The 19,377-nt window shown below is 44.9% G+C and overlaps 1 protein-coding gene across 8 annotated transcripts in view; it reads left to right on the top strand.

The window, feature by feature from the left end:
• Positions 1-19,377, top strand: part of YAP1 (Yes1 associated transcriptional regulator) — an 82,111-nt gene that overhangs the window by 28,211 nt on the left and 34,523 nt on the right. For 4 of the 8 annotated variants that reach the window (XM_083736881.1, XM_083736879.1, XM_083736882.1 and 1 more), the window contains exons 3-4: positions 12,352-12,467; positions 16,720-16,833. In XM_083736881.1, the coding sequence (XP_083593007.1) occupies positions 12,352-12,467; positions 16,720-16,833 (230 nt within the window). The remainder of the gene's footprint in view (positions 1-12,351; positions 12,468-16,719; positions 16,834-19,377) is intronic. The other 4 variants (XM_083736885.1, XM_083736883.1, XM_083736886.1 and 1 more) reach the window with 1 other exon arrangement.

The following is a 19,377-nucleotide window of genomic DNA, read 5'->3' as shown; positions in this document are numbered from 1 at the left end:
AGGGACTGAGGGACTCCTCCAACTCCTCCTCCTGCTCGTCCACGGCCGGGTAGAGCCGCTTGAGGCGCCGCTTGAGCTCCTTCTCCTGCTCGTTCAGGGCCGGGTCGCCGCCGTGAGCGGAGGCGGCGTGGGGGACCCCGCAGGTCAGGGCGAGTCGGCTCGTCTGCTGCCACGACAGGAGCAGGGCGGGCGGCGAGGGGGTGGCTGGGTGGGGAAGATCCCCCTCGGATCTGCTCCCTCTCAGGCTCGGTCGGCGCTGTCACGAAGCGAGACGAGGCTGGAAGGCGCCGCTCTCCTCCTCCCTCCGCAGCAAGCGTGGCCTGGCGCGAATCAAATCGCCGCTCCTGTCCCGTGCGCTCAGGTGGGCAGCTCCAAAGGGGCGCCCCCGTGCGCCGGCTTGGGGTGGCTGCCCAAGCGCCTTCTCTCTCTCGCCTCCTCCCACGAGTTCGGGGTCAGCCTCCCGCTCCTCCTCCGCTTCCTCCTGACAGCCGCCGGGGTCTTTGGTCGCTGCAGCCTCCCGTCCAAGAAGCACCTTCGCCCAGGCAAGGACGCGCGCGGAGCTGGCGAGCGCCGAGGGGTGGGGCTCTCGCGCCCGCCTCCCGAACCAGGAGGGCCGGGTCGCCGCCGTGAAGGAAGGGCGCCGGGGCGCTGCTGCTGCCGCCGCCGCTCCCAGCAGGCATGGGCCCAGCTGAGGCGGCGGCGGCTGTTGTGGTGGTGGCAGCGATAGCGGGCGGAGGAGGGGGCGGCGGCGGGGCCGAGGTGGCCGGCGGCGGCGGGGGAGGCGGCGGCGGGTGGAGCAGGAGGGCGGCCGAGGCCGGTGAGGGAGTAGGGTTGCCCGGGGCTTGAGGAGCCGTCGCCGGGAGTTGCTGCTGCTGTTGTTGCTGCTGCTGCCCGGACATGCCGGCCTCCTCCTCGTCCGCTGTCTCGCGCTCCTCCCTTTTGCGCGCGCTGCCCCGCCGCCGCCCCATTGGCCGGGTCCTGTCAGCTGATCCTGTGTTATTTCCTGTGTGTGTGTGTGAGGGGAGAATGGAGAGAGAAACCTCGGCACCACCACCGCGGAGCCGCCCCCGGCTCGACGCGGATCCTCGCCGCCGCCGCCCCGCCTCTCGCCGCCCGACTCGCGGCACACCAGGCAAGGTCTCGCGGCACACTAGTGTGCCGCGGAACACCGGTTGGGAAACACTGTCCTAGACTCACAGCCAATATAGCTTTAGGCCTTTGTTAAACTGCATGAGTGGTTCTGTCCTTAAGCGAAGGATATTGTCAGGCTGGAGCTTGCTCACTGCTGGCTTCAGTAGGAAGCCCACAGTAAATACACTATTGAACTGGATAGCGGTTGGTTAGAGCCTGGGGCTGATGACAACACCAAGGTTGCAGGTTTGATCCCCATAATGCTTTATTTTGAAAATTTATACCTCACCCTTACAATGCATTTGCATAGCTCATGGTGGTTTATAACAATAACTGTCCTATTTATTTTTTTAAAAAAATGAGCATAAAAACAATTCTCAAATTTAAACCTACCACGTAAAACGGTCTAGTACGACCAATGCTTGCCAACTTTTTAACCTGTTGGTAAAAACCAATTCGAGGGAAACCAAATGGATCTTCCAGGGTCAGATATTCCAGACTCTGGGAACAGTCTCTGAGACTCAAAGTATGCCCCAGATTCGTTTTGGAGGTCCGTTCTTAACCTGAACCTGTTCTTAACCTGAGGTACCACTTTAGCTAATAGGGCCTCCCGCTGCCGCCGCACGATTTCTGTTCTCATTCTGAAGCAAAGCTCTTAACCCGAGGTACTATTACTGGGTTAGCGGAGTCTGTAACCTGAAGCATCTGTAACCTGAAGCGTCTGTAACCCGAGGTACCGCTGTATATGGAGATGGGCCTCTTCTGTAGATCATAGGAAGTGGACAGGATGATAGTTTTCTTGGTTCTAAGCCATCTAGATCTTTATAGGTAATAAGATTTTAATTGTATGGTCCTGGCAAACAAAATGGCATCCGGCACATCTGCTGCAGGACAGATATATTATTATCCCATCAGTGAGCATCCACTAATGTTCTTGACTAACTGGAAGTTTCTGAAGACTCTTCAAGTAAAATTCACTGCAATCTGAATTTAAATAAGGCACGTTACTGATTTTTCTCAGGAACAGGCACAATCTAAGCTGTGCAAAGGCGTCCATGAACAGTGTTCGAAACTCCCATTGTTCTAGGTGTGTTTTGTGACAGGAATTTCATTAATGTGAGCAACTTCTGAGCTCTGAATGCAGTACTGCACATAAGATTTCAGATTAAAACTGTGACTGCCTTCCCACTTCCAGCCACTCTCTGAAGACTGGAGAAGGGACACCCCCCCCCCAAAGAATATTAGGGGGGCAGGCAGGTGAAATATGGTTATATTTTTTTGCAGTCTTCAGATAAGGACTATACCATGTGAAAAATGAACATAAGATTTTAGCTGCAGTTCATTCGTTTTCAGCTTTGTATTCTTGTTATAAAAAAGTGCGCCTACATACTCTGTTGCAGTGCCCATAACCTAGGTTTAAGGTGCCATTTATATCCTAGCTTTCATATCTCAGTTTCCATGAACATAGCATAAAGATGCAAAGTTAGATTCAGGAGTGTCCACAAATTGCAAGCCCGACTCCTTTGTTTTCCAAGGGGAGTGCTGCCCCATCCAAAACAGGCTGAATCCTTATTCCAAAGTCTTGCATTTGTCTTCAAATGGAGCACCTTTTCTGGATTAAACTTCACTCCACCTTGAGACTGTTACCACCTCCAGATGGCCTTTGGCAGGTTCCCTGATATCTGATGGAGAAAAAGAGGTGCATGTCGTAGACTTGTATACAGTTGGAAGGGACCGTAAGGGTCATTCAGTCCAAACCCTTGCAGTGCAGGAATCATTTGCCCAATGTGGGGCTTCAACACATGGCCCTGAGATTAAGAGTCTCATGCTCTACTGACAACTCTCTGAGGAGCAGGGCTTTTTTTTTCCTTAGAAAAAGAGGTGCCAAAGTTGTTGAGATCGCCCCTAAAAAAGCTTCTCTTCTTTGCCTGCTTGTGCCACCTCAGCAATGCCGCAATGATCGCCATGCCTCCTGCAGCATCCTCCGCACAACACAAAGTGCCTTGATGACTGCAGCCTCCATTGTTCAACACAGAGCACCATGCTGCCCGCCTCTTATGGCACGCAGCCCCCAGCGACGGGGTGCCGGAACACACCAAAGAGGTGCCAGAACTCAGTTCCGGTGAGTTCTGGCGGAAAAAAGCCTTGCCCAGGTGTTATTCGCACTTTGATAACACAGCCCAGATCCCTGTACAAGTCTTCTCCACTGGGAATGTTAAGAAGCATGAGGAACAGAACTGGTCCTTGTGGGGTGTCAGTGGCATCAAACGGGACCCCTCCAGCAGCATGCCCTGGAAAAGACCTGCAAGGAAGTACTAGAACTGAATAATGTTGTGCCTGAAGCTTATCCTAGCCCGAGTGATTCAGAGGGTTACCATGGTCAATTGTATTAAACTCTACTGAGGAGTCCAGCAGACCCAACAGGGATGTGCTTCCCTTATTTGGCCCTTGGCGTGGATCTGCCATTAGTCAAGAAACATTTTGCTCTACCCTTCTTTCTCTTGTATGAAAAAGCAAAATTGTCTGACAATTCATGGCTTCATCTATGTGTGGGGTTAATGGGTATGCATGTAACCTGACTTGCAATGAATTTTGTTTAATTGAAGTGCCTTAATGGTAACTGTGGTGTAAGTTTGTTTTTTAAAAAATCATTTAAAGCAGTTTCCCCTGTCCCATTTCCAGAACTAATTCATCATATTGCATGCATCCAGCATTCTATGCCTGCTGGAGTTGGGAGGTCCTGTGCGGCATCAATTCCTTCCTCTTTCGGGGCAGTGATACCCTGAAGAAGGAGTATATGGAGACACTAGGATTCCCTGATGCAGGTTGTGCCTTGGAAATCCATCACGTATCACCATGTCCCAGAAATCTCAGTCCCTTCCCTGAGTCCAGATTGACTAGGGAAATGGGAGGATCAATTGCTTGCTAGGAAGTCTTATTAACTGGGCAATCCTGAAGGTGGCAAAGAGAATGTCTGTTCATTGTTCCTCAAGCTGACTCAGGGAAAACTGGGTGACGTTGTGCCCAAGTACTTATTGCAATACACTAATTGAAGTGGTTGTGGCATTTCTTTCTATTCTTATGAAACTTGTGGACCAGTAAGACAAGTGCTCAAGTTTGATTCAAGGAGTCATCATCTCCTTGCTATTGCTACCTATTGTTCTGGCCTCTGATGCAGGATTCTCCTTTTAAGCTCACTTCTGATTTCTCCTTGTTGTGCTGCATCTACCTGTTGGTTGCTTTACTCAGCACACCTTCTACCAGTCCAGTTATTTCTCTTACATTTGTGTTCATTCCTGCAGCCCAGTCACTATTCTCCTTTGCTCTCATTTCTCCCCTTCTCATCTCTCTTTTTCCTGGCTTGACCCCCAGTTGGCTGCAAACTGCTATGACTTCGCTATAGTAGACTGCCTTGTTCCTGTTCTCTGCCAAGTGTATCAGCGCTGCCCGTGATCCTGCAAATACAGTTTATCTATCCCTAGCTGTGTGTGCTGCAGGTATCGACATTCACTGAACTCTTGGTAAAGAAAGGCAGAATTACATTTAAGGTCCCAAGGCCATCCCAGGAGCTGTGAATGTACAGTCTTTCTGAGTTATTGAGATGCCCCCACCCAGTGACAACAACAACAGTTTAAATTCTTGTTATTTCCAATTATTATTTTTACAAAAATGGCATGTTTGTTCTAATGTAGTTTGGGGGGAAATGAACTTTTATTTTTTTTAAAAAAAACCCCAATAACAATGAAGTAATAAATATGCAACTTGTTAATCATTAGTTCTTGGAGAGGGAAAAGAGCCCATTAATGCTTAACTTTAGTTGGAATTGTGCCATAGATAAGTTTCTTCATTTTGCCCTTGTGAACCTAGGTTTACTACCCTGGTTATAAATAGGCTAATGATTTCCAAGCTATTTTAAAGGCGATGCCTTTCCTGTTCTAGGCATAGTAAATATTTAAAGTGTAATTGTTTAATCTTTGCTTCCAGATATTCACAACTCCAGATAGAGGGGTGTGCTTATCAATACGTCAATGAACTTTCGGTTGAGAATTCCTCAATGTCTATTTTGCTACATTTGGTAGTGTGATAAAAACTGACTTCCTGCCTATTGGCTGTGGCATTAATAATTGTAGTCTTTCATTCATATATTTTCACTGTAATGAGTTGCAACTTTGTGTTGACAATTCTGAAAATAGACAAGAGTGAACATGCAAACAGCGTAACCCAAACAAGAGATCATACATTTTTGTGTGAGGAACTGTGGAAAGATTAGCTGACAATAAAGCATTGTCCGGAGAGTCAATTAAGCGTGTAGGTTTAGCAAGCTTGGGAACAAGCCCTAGCATGTGACTTTATAAATAACAATTTCACAACAAACATAGGCTTGGTAAGTGGGCCATAAATCTGAGCAGTCAGCCTGCTGAGCATTTTAAATACCAGCCTTGCCATTGCATTATTTTGAATTGACTGCTGGTGAGAAAATTAAGGAGAGCCGGAGTTGAGCTAAAAAACTATTCTGTTGTCAAAGCCATCTTTTGCATCGTTCTGCTTCATGGATTCAGCCTATACGGCTTGCTTGTTTCCATGAAGGGAAATGGGGTCATTGGGTTAAAAACAAAAACCCACAATACAAAGGATTCATATACAGGAAAAAGAACTGCCGGGCTGTGGAATGCAACAGGTGGCATATCTCCCCTGACACAGCAATGCAACTTTGATTGTAGAAGTGGTTGTGTGCCCTAATCTTCCCCAGAATTTTCTGCTCCAAGCAAGAGGAGGAATACAAAGGGGTAAGCATTTATGAAGAAATCAATCGGGATATGAAAAGAAATGATACTCTGTCACACATATAGGTGGGCAGAGGGAGACTCAGAGAAAGGCTTCCTACAATCATGGAATCATAGAAATGTAGAGTTGGAAGGGGCCCCAAGGGTCATCTAGTCCAGCCCCCGGCAATGCAGGAATCTCAGCTAGAGCATCCATGACAGATGGCCACCCAACCTCTGCTTAAAAACCTCCAAGGAAGGGGAGTCAGCATCCTCTGGTTTTCTCCAGTATTGTGGTCGGAAGAAAGTGCGGAGATGGCATTCTTCTGGCCAAGGATGGCTGCTCAGCTTGGGCAAGTGGGCACAGCTACCCCTGAAATCCCAGAACCCCAAGGACAGAAGAGCTCAGTCCCTCCTGCCTCTCGCCCACCCTTGTTTATTTTTTTCACTCTCAGGGTAAGTGAATCTTTACATCAAACAAGACTGGCTAGTCTGCCAGCCAGAAGCAACACTCTTGCTAATTCCCCTGCCTCCACTACCTCACAGGTTCATTGATAAAATCAGCTCTGTATCTCTGGAACCAGTTTTTAGATTCTGGCCAATAAGCATTCAAAGAGCCATCAGGGTGTGTGTTGCTAAGTCCCACCTCTGGCAGCGGTGGGGGGGGGGGAGGGAGAGGCGTGGCAGGACAACCAGGGGAAAAAATACTGTAGTCGACTTGCTTGGAGCTACACTCCTCTGCTAATCCTTTCTCTCCTTCCTCCACCAATTGTTAACATTCAGAAGGTCACAAAAGTTTAGCAAAGAGATAATCAGTGCCCCCAACCAATTCAAGTTGCAGCGTTTTCCAGTCCTTTGCACATTTTTTTTAAGAAAGTGAGTGAGAGTCAGGCTGCAGCTTGCTTTTACACTTGCATAATTTTGTTACGGCCTTGCCTAAACAGTGTGTGTGTGTGTGTGTGTGTGTGTGTGTGTGTGTGAGAGAGAGAGAGAGAGAGAGAGAGAGAGAGAGAGAGAGAGGACTAGGAGGAGCTGGAATAGGAGATGAAAAATCATCTCAGTGAGTTAGTCTCTTTATTTAAATTTTTTGTTAATGACAGACCAGAGGTGAACACAGTGTGCAGAGGTGGGGAGTGGGTGCTTATCATCAGCATGCGCCCCAAGCTTTTCTCCTCCTCGCCCCCCCCCCCCGTATCTCTTTGTTTGCTGGCTGTAGCAGCAAAAAACAAAACAAAAATTAACGTAGCAAGAGGCCAAAAGAAACACGGCCATTTTTATGTAGGCTGCTGTGACTATTGATTATACAAATAACAAGGGATATGGTAAAACAGTACCCTCCCCAGTGTGGTGTAGTGGTTAAGAGCGGTAGTCACGTAATCTGGGGAACCGGGTTCGAGTCTCCCCTCCTCCACATGCAGCTGCTGGGTGACCTTGGGCCAGTCACACTTCTCTGAAGTCTCTCAGCCCCACTCACCTCACAGAGTGTTTGTTGTGGGGGAGGAAGGGAAAAGGAGATTGTTAGCCGCTTTAAGACTCCTTAGGGTAGTGATAAAGCGGGATATCAAGTCCAAACTCTTCTTCTTCTTCTTCCTATAAATTCTCATTGTTACTGATACAAAATAACTTTTACTTATGGTCACCAAGCTAAGCAATACATATTACAAAACATCATTTCAAATACTGTACAGTGGTACATCTGGTTACGAACTTAATTCGTTCTGGAGGTCTGTTCTTAACCTGAAACTGTTCTTAACCTGAGGTACCTCTTTAGCTAATGGGGCCTGTCGCTGTGCTGCTACCGCGCTGCCACCACGTGGTTTCAGTTCTAATCCTGGGGCAAAGTTCTTAACCCGAGGTACTACTTCTGGGTTAGCGGAGTCTGTAACCCGAGGTGTTTGTAACCCGAGGTGTTTGCAACCCAAGGTACCACTGTATGTAGTGACTAATAATTTTGGTTATCTACACTTCTGACACAACTTTGTTGATGTATTCAGAAATGTTTATCTGAGTGTTCTTGCTTCATTTTTGTTTTTAATTCTATGTACCGTATATACTCATGTACACAAGCTGACTTTTTCAGCACATTTTTTATGCTGAAAAAGCCCCCCTCAGCTTATACTCGAGTGAGGCGGGCGGCGGCAGAGGGACGAGTGGCCCAAAAGGAGCAGGCACAGGAGCCGCGGTTGGTAGAGGCGCTGTGCTGCGCTGTGCCTCTTCCTATGCCTGCTCTTGCGAGAGGCAGAGGCAGCGGTGGAGGGACGAGGTGGGCGGCGGCGGAATGAGCAGCCCGAATGCAGCCCTTTTGGGCTGCTTGTTGTTCCTCCTCCGCTGCTGCCACCACCAGGTTTGTGGTGTGGTGAACTAGCTTATACTCGAGTCGATAGGTTTTCTCAGTTTTTTGTGCTAAAATTAGGTTCCTTGGCTTGTATTCGGGTCAGCTTATACTTGAGTATATATGGTACTTGTTGCATGTCAAACACTCTAATGTGTGTGGTTTTGTGTGTGTGTATCCGTGTTGATAGTTTAAAGATGAAAATGAATAAAAACGATGTTACCAATAATAATAATAATAATAAAAATAGTAATATGGTTGAAATAAAGGTCAGTTGAGAATGGACCTTTAGATAAGGTAAAGGTAAAGGACCCCTGACACTTAAGTCTGGTCGCGAACGACTCTGGGGTTGTGGTGCTCATCTCACTTTACTGGTCAAGGGAGCCGACGTTTGTCCGCAGACAGTTTTTCCTGGTCATGTGGCCAGCATGACTAAGCTGCTTCTGGTGAAACCAGAGCAGCGCACGGAAACGCTGTTTACCTTCCTGCCAGAGCGGTACCTATTTATCTACTAGCACTTTCGAACTGCTAGGTTGGCAGGAGCTGTGACCGAGCAACCGGAGCTCACCCCGTCACGGGGATTCGAACCGCTGACCGATCGGCAAGCCCAAGAGGCTCAGTGGTTTAGACCACAGCACCACCCGCGTCCCTCGTTTTGATAAGAGATGGTTACTATTCAGGAACTAGAGAACCCAGTTAATCTGGTCAATATTTTGAGCATAGCTACTTGTACTGTTTCGTAGTTGACCTCCATGCTGTTTCCTGAACCCTGATTTTCCCAACAAAGCATTGTAAAGGGGAGCAGCCTGTGCAGTTAGCTGCAGAGGTACCCCTACAACTTATCTGGGAGTCTCTTGTAGCAAAAACAATAAAAACTCTAATGTCACCCCTTAAAGACTAACCTGTTTATTATAGCGAAGGGACGCGGGTGGAGCTGTGGGTTAAACCACAGAGTACTAGGACTTGCCAATCAGAAGGTTGGCGGTTCGAATCCCCGCGACGGGGTGAGCTCCCGTTGCTCGGTCCCTGCTCCTGCCAATCTAGCAGTTCGAAAGCACATCAAAGTGCAAGTAGATAAATAGGTACCACTCCGGCGGGAAGGTAAATGGTGTTTCCGTGCACTGCTCCGGTTCGCCAGAAGCGGCTTAGTCATGCTGGCCACATGACCCAGAAGCTTTACGCTGGCTCCCTCAGCCAATAAAGCGAGATGAGCGCAGCAACCCCCACGACTGGACCTAATGGTCAGGGGTCCCTTTACCTTTTTATTTATTATAGCATAAGCTTTCATGGACTCAAGCCTGTATCTGATGAAGTGGGTTTGAGTCCATGGAACCTTATGCCAAAAACAATTGGTTAGTCTTCAAGGTTCCACAAGACTCTTCAGTTGTTAGAAATAGTGGTAAACGATAGCTTGAGTACAGTATATGCCTGCTTTTCTCCCTATGCATTTCTTGTCATCTCTTCCGAGTGTGTTTTAAGGCCCACTACCTAGCACTTATTTCTGAATAAACGTGTTGTTTCAAAAGTCATGAAACTTCTTAACCTCTCAATGCTCTGTTCTTTCCTCTCTAAAAGAAGTTGGTTATGGAAACTGTAACATGAGACATAAGCCGAGTAGGGAGCCAGAGATTTGCCTCTGAAGAACAGTCTTTACTAAAGGAGTGGGAGCCAAACTCTTTGTAAACAGCACAAAGCAGGCAGTCCAAAATATTTAATTTGGCTCTAAAGGGATCAGGGAGAAATTGCTGATACGTTTTGCCACAAATGTACATTAGCTTCATCAGTTGCTCTAACTTTTTAGTATTATTTTTTCAAAAGTTTTATTGTGATCTGAGCTTCTTTTTCCACTGTGTGTGTGAGAGAGAAGGGCGGGCAGGGATTAGTTGTTATTTTAATGGATGTTTATTAAAAGAGGATTGGAAAAATAATCTAAAACTTTCGGCACTCCCTTTTCATGAAGACTTAAACATGAAATTATCTAAAGCTGAACTAAGAAAGATCATTGTGCACTCAGAAGTCTGCATGACCATGTTGAAATAGCTAAATAAATAAGTAAATCTGAAAGTTTTGGCCAGGATAGTTTTTGGCTCTGAATAGCAGTGACTTGTCTGACAAATCTATCTGTTGCCAGATGTGCACAAACATGCCCACTACCCTACCTAATTGTGCTTGCACTTTTTGTTTATCAGTGTGTTCAATACATGAACAACTTTTGAGTGGCCTTTCTGTGGCAGTAATAATATAAATCGGAGCTTTTCAACCTTTTTGAGTTCACGGCTCCCTTGACAATCTACATTCTTTCTGCAGCATCCCTGTGGGGCTCAGAAGCCCAGTTATGTCACCCCTTGCCTCCAGAGCTGGCAGCCCCTCACCCTTTTTCGAACACCCTCTTTTGTGGAGTGTTGCCTCAGCCTCCTCTCCCCTCTCCTTGGGAGTCCTCTGGGCAGCCGCAGCTGCCGCCCCTGGTCTCTGAGCTGCCCCCCCACACCAAAGAGAGGTGTCTCCTCACATTGCCTCACAGGGGCCTGGGAAGCACCCCCTGGCCAGCCCCAGAGGCCTGGGGAGCTTGTAGCCAGGGCTGCTGCAACAAACAGCCATGCAAGCCTTTGGGAGGCAGAGACTAAAGAGGGCATCAGAGAAGGGAGGGAAGGAAAGAAAGAGGGACAGAGGCCAGTGTTTACCGCGGCACCCCTGACCACCATTCAGGCACCCCAAAGTGCCATGGCATACTGGCTGAAAACCAATGATATAAATAAATGTGCTTGTCTGCAAACCACTACAAACTAAAATGGTTATCTAAAGCACAAGAAAAGTTCAAGAAGAACCATGCTGTCTTGTTTCCAGTCCTGTGGGGCTTGCTTAAAATGTGTGCCCAAAATGGCTAAAAATCACAAATGAACTAAATGGAACAGAGGGCTGTGGGTTGCAGCAGCATTACTATTGGCTCAAAAGCATTTGGTGAAAGAAAGCTTAAGCTGATTGGGCAAAAGAAAAAAAAAAGTGTGTGTGTGTGTGTGTGTGTGTGTGTGTAGAGAATGGAGGCAAGGAAATGAAACTTAGTTTGTGTCTGTGTACACTGGTGTCATCTTTTCCTGGCCTTCTCAGGCGGATTGCCTGTGATGCAACAGGCACACACATGTTCCAAAGAATGACAACTGGCTCATTAGAGCAGTCTGATATCTAATCCCAAGTGCATTTCTCTGCTGTTTGTGTTCCGGGAATTCTGAGTAGGCAGATTTGAGGAAGTGGAAATGAAGCAGGTAGTAAAAACACACTTTAAAGGCGGGTTGGGAGAAAGCTACTTTTATGCATGAGTTAGCTTGCCTTGTTGGTAGCAGATTCATTGTAATTGGGCAGTTGCATAACAACAAAACATTACTAATATTTAGGTGAAATGTTACCCCCCGCCACAGTGAAAACAGTTAGTTTTTTGTGCCATCTGAAATAATACTGTTCTTTTTGGACACATATCTATAAACAGTTACTTGCCCCCCCTCCATCAAGGTTAAATTTATATTTGGAAAAATCTTTTTATATAAGAATGCTAATTATACCCCCAGTTACCATTGGAAGCATGGAAACATGTCAAAGATGGTCAACCCTCAGCTGACTGCATTCAGAATTGATCCTGTCTCCTGTGTAGCCCTCTAGTTTTAGCCGACTCCCCTGACAATTTTTGTCCTTACGCCAAAGCAGCTGGAACCTGTATTGTTTGAAAGCAGACCAGCATGATATGGTGGAGGTCCGAAGAGCCACTTTAGACATGCCCCTCTTGCAGACTTTCCGGTGAGATTGTTTCTGGCCTTTAAACAGCAGACCCTCCCATGCCATACCACAAATTTGTATTACAAGATGCTCCTGTTTCAAAAACAGTTCATTATATGCCATGGGAACCTGCTGTTGGTGAAGCACTTAAGCCAAACGCCTGTTGGGTATGTTGAACTATGCAGTTTTTTTAGATGCTAGCCCATGCCTCCAATGATTGGGGCTATTCTTTGTGAAGAACAAATCATCTGATACTCCTTTTGTGTGGCCTCATGTTTTGGTGCTTGCTTTTCCAGTCACTTGTAACCTTGAGTATTGCAATAGCATGTTGTCTAAATTCCTCGTTCTGTTTTGTCTCAGTCACATTGATCAGACAACAACATGGCAGGATCCAAGGAAGGCCCTCCTTTCTCAGATGAATGTTACAGCTCCCACAAGTCCTCCGGTGCAACAGAGCATCATGAATTCAGCAACTGGTAAGGAGAAATCAACAAAATCTTCAATGAAGTTGCGTCAAGCAGTTTAGTATTTCACAGTGAAAAGTTATGCATTGCTGAATTGCAGTCTGTTATTACTACTTATACTTCAATTCCTAAATAGTTTATGTCCCATATAATGGCTATATACTGGTTCTTCCACCGAGGAGGTAGAACACCCAATTAAAAATAATACAGATTTGTATAATTAACAAGGGACCCACTGTACTTCCAAGATAGAGACGTGAGATGCAACTGTTTCTTTTGAAATATTCAAGTCTGCTTTTAAACAGTATCAAAGTTCATATGCTGCTCTAGTTACTACATGTTAGTCAACATAACCCCTTCTCTTGTTTTTCTCTCTCGTCCTCTTAAATCCTTTCTGCCTTTTTCTGCCTTCATTTTTGTTACAATCATGATGTATTTCTCTCCTATCTGGTGTGATTTCATGGTGTTTTTCCTAACATTTGGCTCATGCAAAACCTTTTGAAAAAGTCAACACTGCTTTGTTCAATCCCTTTTTTGGGAAGTGGCTCAGTAACTGCACAACCCATTCTTGCCTATGACATTCGATCTCTCATTCAAAAAAAGCCAATGGTCCTCCTCTACAGGCATTACTTTAAAACATGGCACTAATTAAAATGCCAGGTCTGGCTCCCTCCTGTTGCAGTTTCTGTCACTTTCCAATTCATGGAGGTTCACTGAAGTGGGGAACCTGCTCTAAACTCTTGAGACATGTGCCATGCATGTGCCATGCCCTTAACCTATGCTAGTCCTTCAGCTGTCTGAATGCCAGATGGGGAACAGTTGTGGTGATTGCACATAGGTGCAGTGTTAAGATGAGTTCCCTGTGCCATGCTGATTCTTTGTTGGAAAGACAGAGCAAAGCTATTGCTTTTCTTATTGTATACCCACTTCTTGCTTTATCTAAACTAGGCATGGGAAACCAATTGGCCTCTAGATGTTGTTGGACTCCAGTTCCCATCAGACCCACTGAGCAAGCCAATAGACAGAAACACTGAGAGTTGTAGTCCAGCAATATTTGGAGGGCCTTAGGTTCGCCATCCCTAATCTAAACAAGCTCTCGGGTACTGTAGCTCTGAATTCTGTGCTACCTATTATTTTGTATATTATTGAGTTACACAACTGCATTTTTAGAACTTGAACACCTGGCTTCTCGGATGTGAAATTGCATGGCTTTAATAAAGATTACAAATGGATCACATAACATTGGATGGTGACTTTTAAGAGCTCAGGTTATGTAGGAATTGTCACTTTCTGCAGCTTTAATTTTTGTAGTTTACCAAAAGTAATAATGGTGGTTGCAACTTTTCATATGATGATTGAAGTGGGAAGTTGGGCATGGATGAGAGAGAAACTGGAAATTTTTTTGGGGGGGAGGACTACTGCAATGACTCCATGGATCTGTTAGAAAAGAGGAGAGGTTCACATTTGGTACTGTGTTTGATTGTGTGGTGGGAGGGGAGGCACATTTGCAGCCACAACAAAAGATCAAAGGCTAAAAGGCTTCATTGTAGTCTTGAGTCTGAGTGTGTGTGTGTACAAGTAATGCATATTGCTAATTCCTTGGGTTAATAATGATAGCTACTAAGTGGTTTGCCTGGAGTGAGATACTTACAAGTATCAAAGAACATGGAAAGAGCATGACACATGGGTATTGGGGTGAATGGGAGGGGATAGGAGTCGTAACAGTGTTAAACTACCCCAGATGTAGCTACAACCACAGTGACAAAATGTAGTCCACTCATTTTGTGCAGTGTGATTCTGCGTCTCCACTTGCAACGAGCAGAATTTGTGGCAAAAATGGGCAATATTACAGCAGCCAGTGATACCTCCTGCACTTGCAAACTCCTGTTGGTAGACACCCACCATTGGGTCTGGTCTAGTAAAAGCTGGCATAAATATAACTTGTTTTCAAATTTCGTGGCATACTTTCTGCTTTGCCTACAGCCCTACACTATTTATGCAATAGATTTATGCTGCTTTGAAAGTGGAACAGGAGCAAACTATGTTTCTGCTACGTTTCTGTTTTCCTGTGCCTTCTTTTATTACACACCTATGCATTTTTTGAAGAAGGTGGGAGTTTTTACAATGTATGCACTGTGGACATCTTAGTGGAGTGTCCAGGATAAAATACTGGATGTGTTCGAATTCATCCTTAGCAATGCAACTTATTAAGTAATCTTGGGCTGGCCATTATCTTTTAAAAATAAAAATAATGAGAAATCCTGATTGCTAGAATACCTCCTGTCCATGTACATAGTGCTTTGCAGCATGAGCTAAAATAGGTGCTGGCCCTGGTGGCTTTCAATCCAAGAGTTGACAGCTGAAAGAGAACAGGGGGATATAAGAAGAGCCAGCTGAATTAGACCAAGAGCTAATTCACTTCCGAATTCTTTTCTCCCAGTGTCTAACCAGATGCCCATGGAAAGCCAACAAGTGGTATATGAGTGTGATAGCCTGGTGTTCAGAGGCCTATGGGAGGCCCACAAGCAGGACATGACAGCAACAGCACTTTTCTCACTTACAATTCCTAGCAGTTGGCTTTCAGAGGCATACCGCTTCCAATGATGGAAGTAGTAGTACAAAGCCATAGCATCATCATCAAACTTGATTACTTCACAGCAAACTCCTAATTCCGAATCCTTTTTAAAGCAAGTTAGAAAGCACTGGTCCCAGTGGAGTTCCTTGCAGAACCCCATTTCCTACAGCCTTCCAATTTGACATGCCTACTGGATCCTCTCATCCAGATGTTTCTTGACAGTAGAACATGGGGAAGAACGGGTACTTAGATTTTGTTGAAATTGGGTGAATGGAGGGTCAAGAACAGCTTCACGGACAATGTAGATTTTGAAGGGAAGTAGATGACACTAGAAAATCTGGGAGGGATTTCAGGGCATAAAAGGCAGCAATGGATAATAAGAGGAAAGAGAGAAGGGAACCTTCAGGCTGCTGAGGGAGGATAAGAACTGGAGGTGCAAAGATGATGGGCATGGCTGTATCTGAGTTATTGTGAAATACCATTTTTACCCCCTTCCTTTTGAGTGTTGTGGAAAGGCAGCGTAATGTATTACTAATAAACTTTCCTCTTTAACGTACTCTTCAAATCTCTCCATATGTGCTATCTTGGGTGGTCCTTCCTAACTTAAGACTTCATTCTCTCTGCTCAGTGGATGAGCAACACTGAAAGCCTATTAGTTAACCCTCTTCACTTTCTACTTCATATGCATACATTTACATAATTAATGGGCGTATTTGGAATTTGCATTGGAGATAAGTGGAGCATGTTGTGCTTCTGTGATGTTTTGATGCTGAACATTAGCTCACTGCTCATTAAGATGGGACACTGAAGAAAAATAGAACATTGCTGTTTCCCGCCAATAAACAAATGCTTCTATGATTAACAGTCTACATAGTTATTTTAGTGTACAAAATGCATCACGGTTTCTAGTTCATCTATGCTGTCAGTCCTGAAAGAAGTGGGTGATCACTGTTTCCATTCTATAGATAGTAACAGAGAAAGTATCTGGCAGGGCATCTTATCTAGTGAGTCTATGACTGTGGTCTACTCAGCCCAAGTCCATCTTAGTATGGCCCATACTGGCCCGCACTGAGTCCAGGAGAAAATACAGGAGCTGCTAATAGCCTGCCTGCTACAATGTCGTAACACTTTTTGCAACCCTCCTAATGACTCCACAAATTGCCAGCCACCTCACATTCTTTAAAAATGAAGTGCAACATATGGAGAATCATTTAGAAAAACTAAACAAGGACACAAAGGAAGCCAAAAGTAGATGCTAAACGCTTCTGGAATATTGAATGTTCAGCTGCTCCTAAAAGGTGATAAAGGAGAAACAAAGACAGAAATATTTGCTTTATACATACAGACTATAAGGACTTTGGGCCCAGAGACTGGTCTCCTGCATGTGTATTTACCACCACCTGCGTTAAATCTTGGGAATAGGGCAAATTTTGAGCAAATAAAAAATAGGGTGAACTCTGGGGTAGTTTGAGATTTTTCACTCCAGATGCGCGAAACGAATGTGTTAGTATAACACAGCATCTTTCTCTGTCCCCCACACCTCCAGAGCTACTAGAGACTGAAACTATTAGTTTCATGTGTGCTGTGTGCTGTGTAAATCATTTTTGGGGGTTCTTAAGAAAAATTGGCTAACTTTTTCAGTAGGGGCAAAGCAGAGCCTACTATGAATTGCTTCCTTCTGTGTTACAGGCCCGCTCCCTGATGGATGGGAACAAGCCATGACCCAGGATGGAGAAATTTACTACATAAACCATAAGAACAAGACCACATCTTGGCTAGATCCAAGGCTTGACCCACGCTTTGGTAAAAGTTCCTCTCACTTAAGACTCTCTTTTTTTTTGTTTCCCCTCCCTTAAGACACCTTTGTACTTAGGTAAATATAACATAATTTTTTTCCCCTTTTTACTGGCTACCTGTAGCCAAAGACTTGGCTAAGTATTTCAGATTAATTTCTAAAATTCACCCCCACCTATCTCCATACCTCATGTCTCTTTAACTGTCTTGTGCCTCTGCCCACTTCTGTTAACACATAACACGCCCGTCCCTAGGCAGTGGGATAGATTTCCCCCCAGTGTCCTCCTCTCATTGACACCGCCAGCCCACCACATTTGAGTTTTCTGCAGCCTCCTTCCCCACCCCTTCCTCAGATTCTTGTATTGTAGGCTCCTTGAATAATATGTTGCATCTTTACAATGTTTGACATGCTTTACGTACGCTGACAATTGTTATAACGATTCTGTAAGGTTAGCCTAATGATGCCCATAGAGAGGGCTTAGGCTGCTTAGTTCAGGGAAACAATTTGACCCAGAATTATTCTAGTTCATGGCTTGGTCTCCAAGCTTCTATCTACACTAGCTTTATACACTAAAAGGATAAAGGACAGCTGATCTGCCTCATGAGTCCTCTTTCCACTCAGCTTTTCAGCCTTTACTTTTCCTTGAAGTAAATCCCCCTCAATTTCTCAGGACTTGTTCTTCCAAGCACCTCTGATTCAGTCCCTTATGCTAATCAATGCATGCATTTGCTTTTCCATGGCTGGTTTTCCACTCCTTACACAGCAACAACATTGCAGGCACGTGACTCTCCCTTCTCAGCAAGTAGGACTGTTGTGAACATTCTGTGATGTCACAGGCCTCAGCCAGGGGTTTGCATCCAAGGTTAGATTACAGGTGCAAACCGCTTTAATGCCAAGGTTCAGGATTTTATAGGATCTTTGTCTTAAGGGTTGCCAGTTTTTGTTGCACTCATGGGTTTACTTGGCAGTAGAAGTACTTGCCATATAATTGTCTGCATTAATATAAAATCATCATTGTTTTTTCTTTGCTATGCCAGCAAGACTTGTTTAATAACTTGCATTGTTATAAACATTGCACTATAGTTTGCTGTAATGATCAAGGAGAACCCCTTAGCAGATACATAATGCATAAAGCTTTGGGAACTTGTTTATAGCAAAGAACTGGGTGCACTGTAATGTTTGTTCCAAATCTAGCAAGACATGAGTGTTGTCTCTTCTTATCTGTTGGCATGGTTGAGAGATCCAGTTATGCCCTTTTACAATGCATGGTGGCTGAACAGCTGTGAAGGATGCTGAAATACTTGGTGAATAAGGGATTATTTGCCAGGGGCTGGGGAGTGGAAGGGAGTGGGTGGGTAACAGGACTGCAAACCATGTTTGCAACCATGCTTTTTGGCGATCAATTTTATATAGGCCATTTATAGAGCTGCCATATTTGAAAAAGTAAAAGCCAGGACACCCCAAAAGTTGTTGATCTTTTTCTTACAAAAACATGATTTTTCGATTGACCTGCCTAAGATCCAGGGCAAAGCGCCACTATCCCCCCCCCCCCACGTCAATTCCTTTAGAATTTGTCTGTGATCCTTTTGGTTTCATTTTCTATCTTCCTGTAGCTTATTGGGAAATCAAAACTTGGAACCAGCTTCCTGAAGGAGCGGTTTCTAATGACTTGAAAGTAAACTTTTCAGTTTTACACACAGAAAAATCTTGCACGTGTTTACTCAGGAGAAAGCCCTACTGTGTCCAGTGGGATTTACTCACTAGTAAGTATTTAGGATTGCAGTTTTGAAATTGGTTGGAATTCATATAAACAATATTTCCACCCCCCCCCAAAAAAAAGAATGCTAAAAATGGGCATGTTGTGTTTTAAAACAATTGTTTTGGCCTTAATGGAAACTTCTCCACGAAATATTATATAGGCTTTACCGCAGCTTATTTGGGTACCTGTTTATTAATTTCTTTTGGTTAGTAAGGATATAATAATATTGGATAAGAGAAAATAATGTTAAATATGCATGCACAGGACCACTAATGTGTGATAGACAGCTAGGGCCAGTGAATGCTCTGAAGGCTTGTGGTGATGCCACACTGCTAAAGCTGAACATGTCTCTGCCTCATTGGTACTTAGAAGGGATATTGCAATCTTAGGGAAGCTGCTGGGTATTTCTGTAAAGGAAAGCAGGATATGTGAAGTTAAGATACTCTTTAAAAATGCAGTAACTCTGTTGGTTGGTTCTTTATTTTAGAATGTTATACCTGTACAGATGTCCTTATAAAGAACCACACAACAGGCGTGATACTGGCAAGAAAGCAGATACTTGTGGCTTCTGAAGTTTTGCCTTGGCCTTAGTGCAGTGAAACGAAAATAATGTGCAGATCACTGAGTAGGTCAGACTGAAGGTGTACAAAAGGCTTTGAAGCTTCACAGGGCTTTTGACCTATCAACAGCTGTGGGCCTCTTCAGGGAGGTGCATTAACTTCACAAGTGCACACTGCTGGAAGACTCGACAGCTCTTGTTTTTCCTGTATTAGATCTCACTACTCGTATTTGT

This window comes from Podarcis gaigeae (genome assembly GCF_964106915.1).
Source record: "Podarcis gaigeae genome assembly, chromosome: 4".
In the NCBI taxonomy this organism is placed as follows: domain Eukaryota; kingdom Metazoa; phylum Chordata; class Lepidosauria; order Squamata; family Lacertidae; genus Podarcis; species Podarcis gaigeae.
The sequence above is the reverse complement of the archived record's forward strand: the minus strand, read 5'-3'. Positions and strand labels throughout refer to the sequence as shown.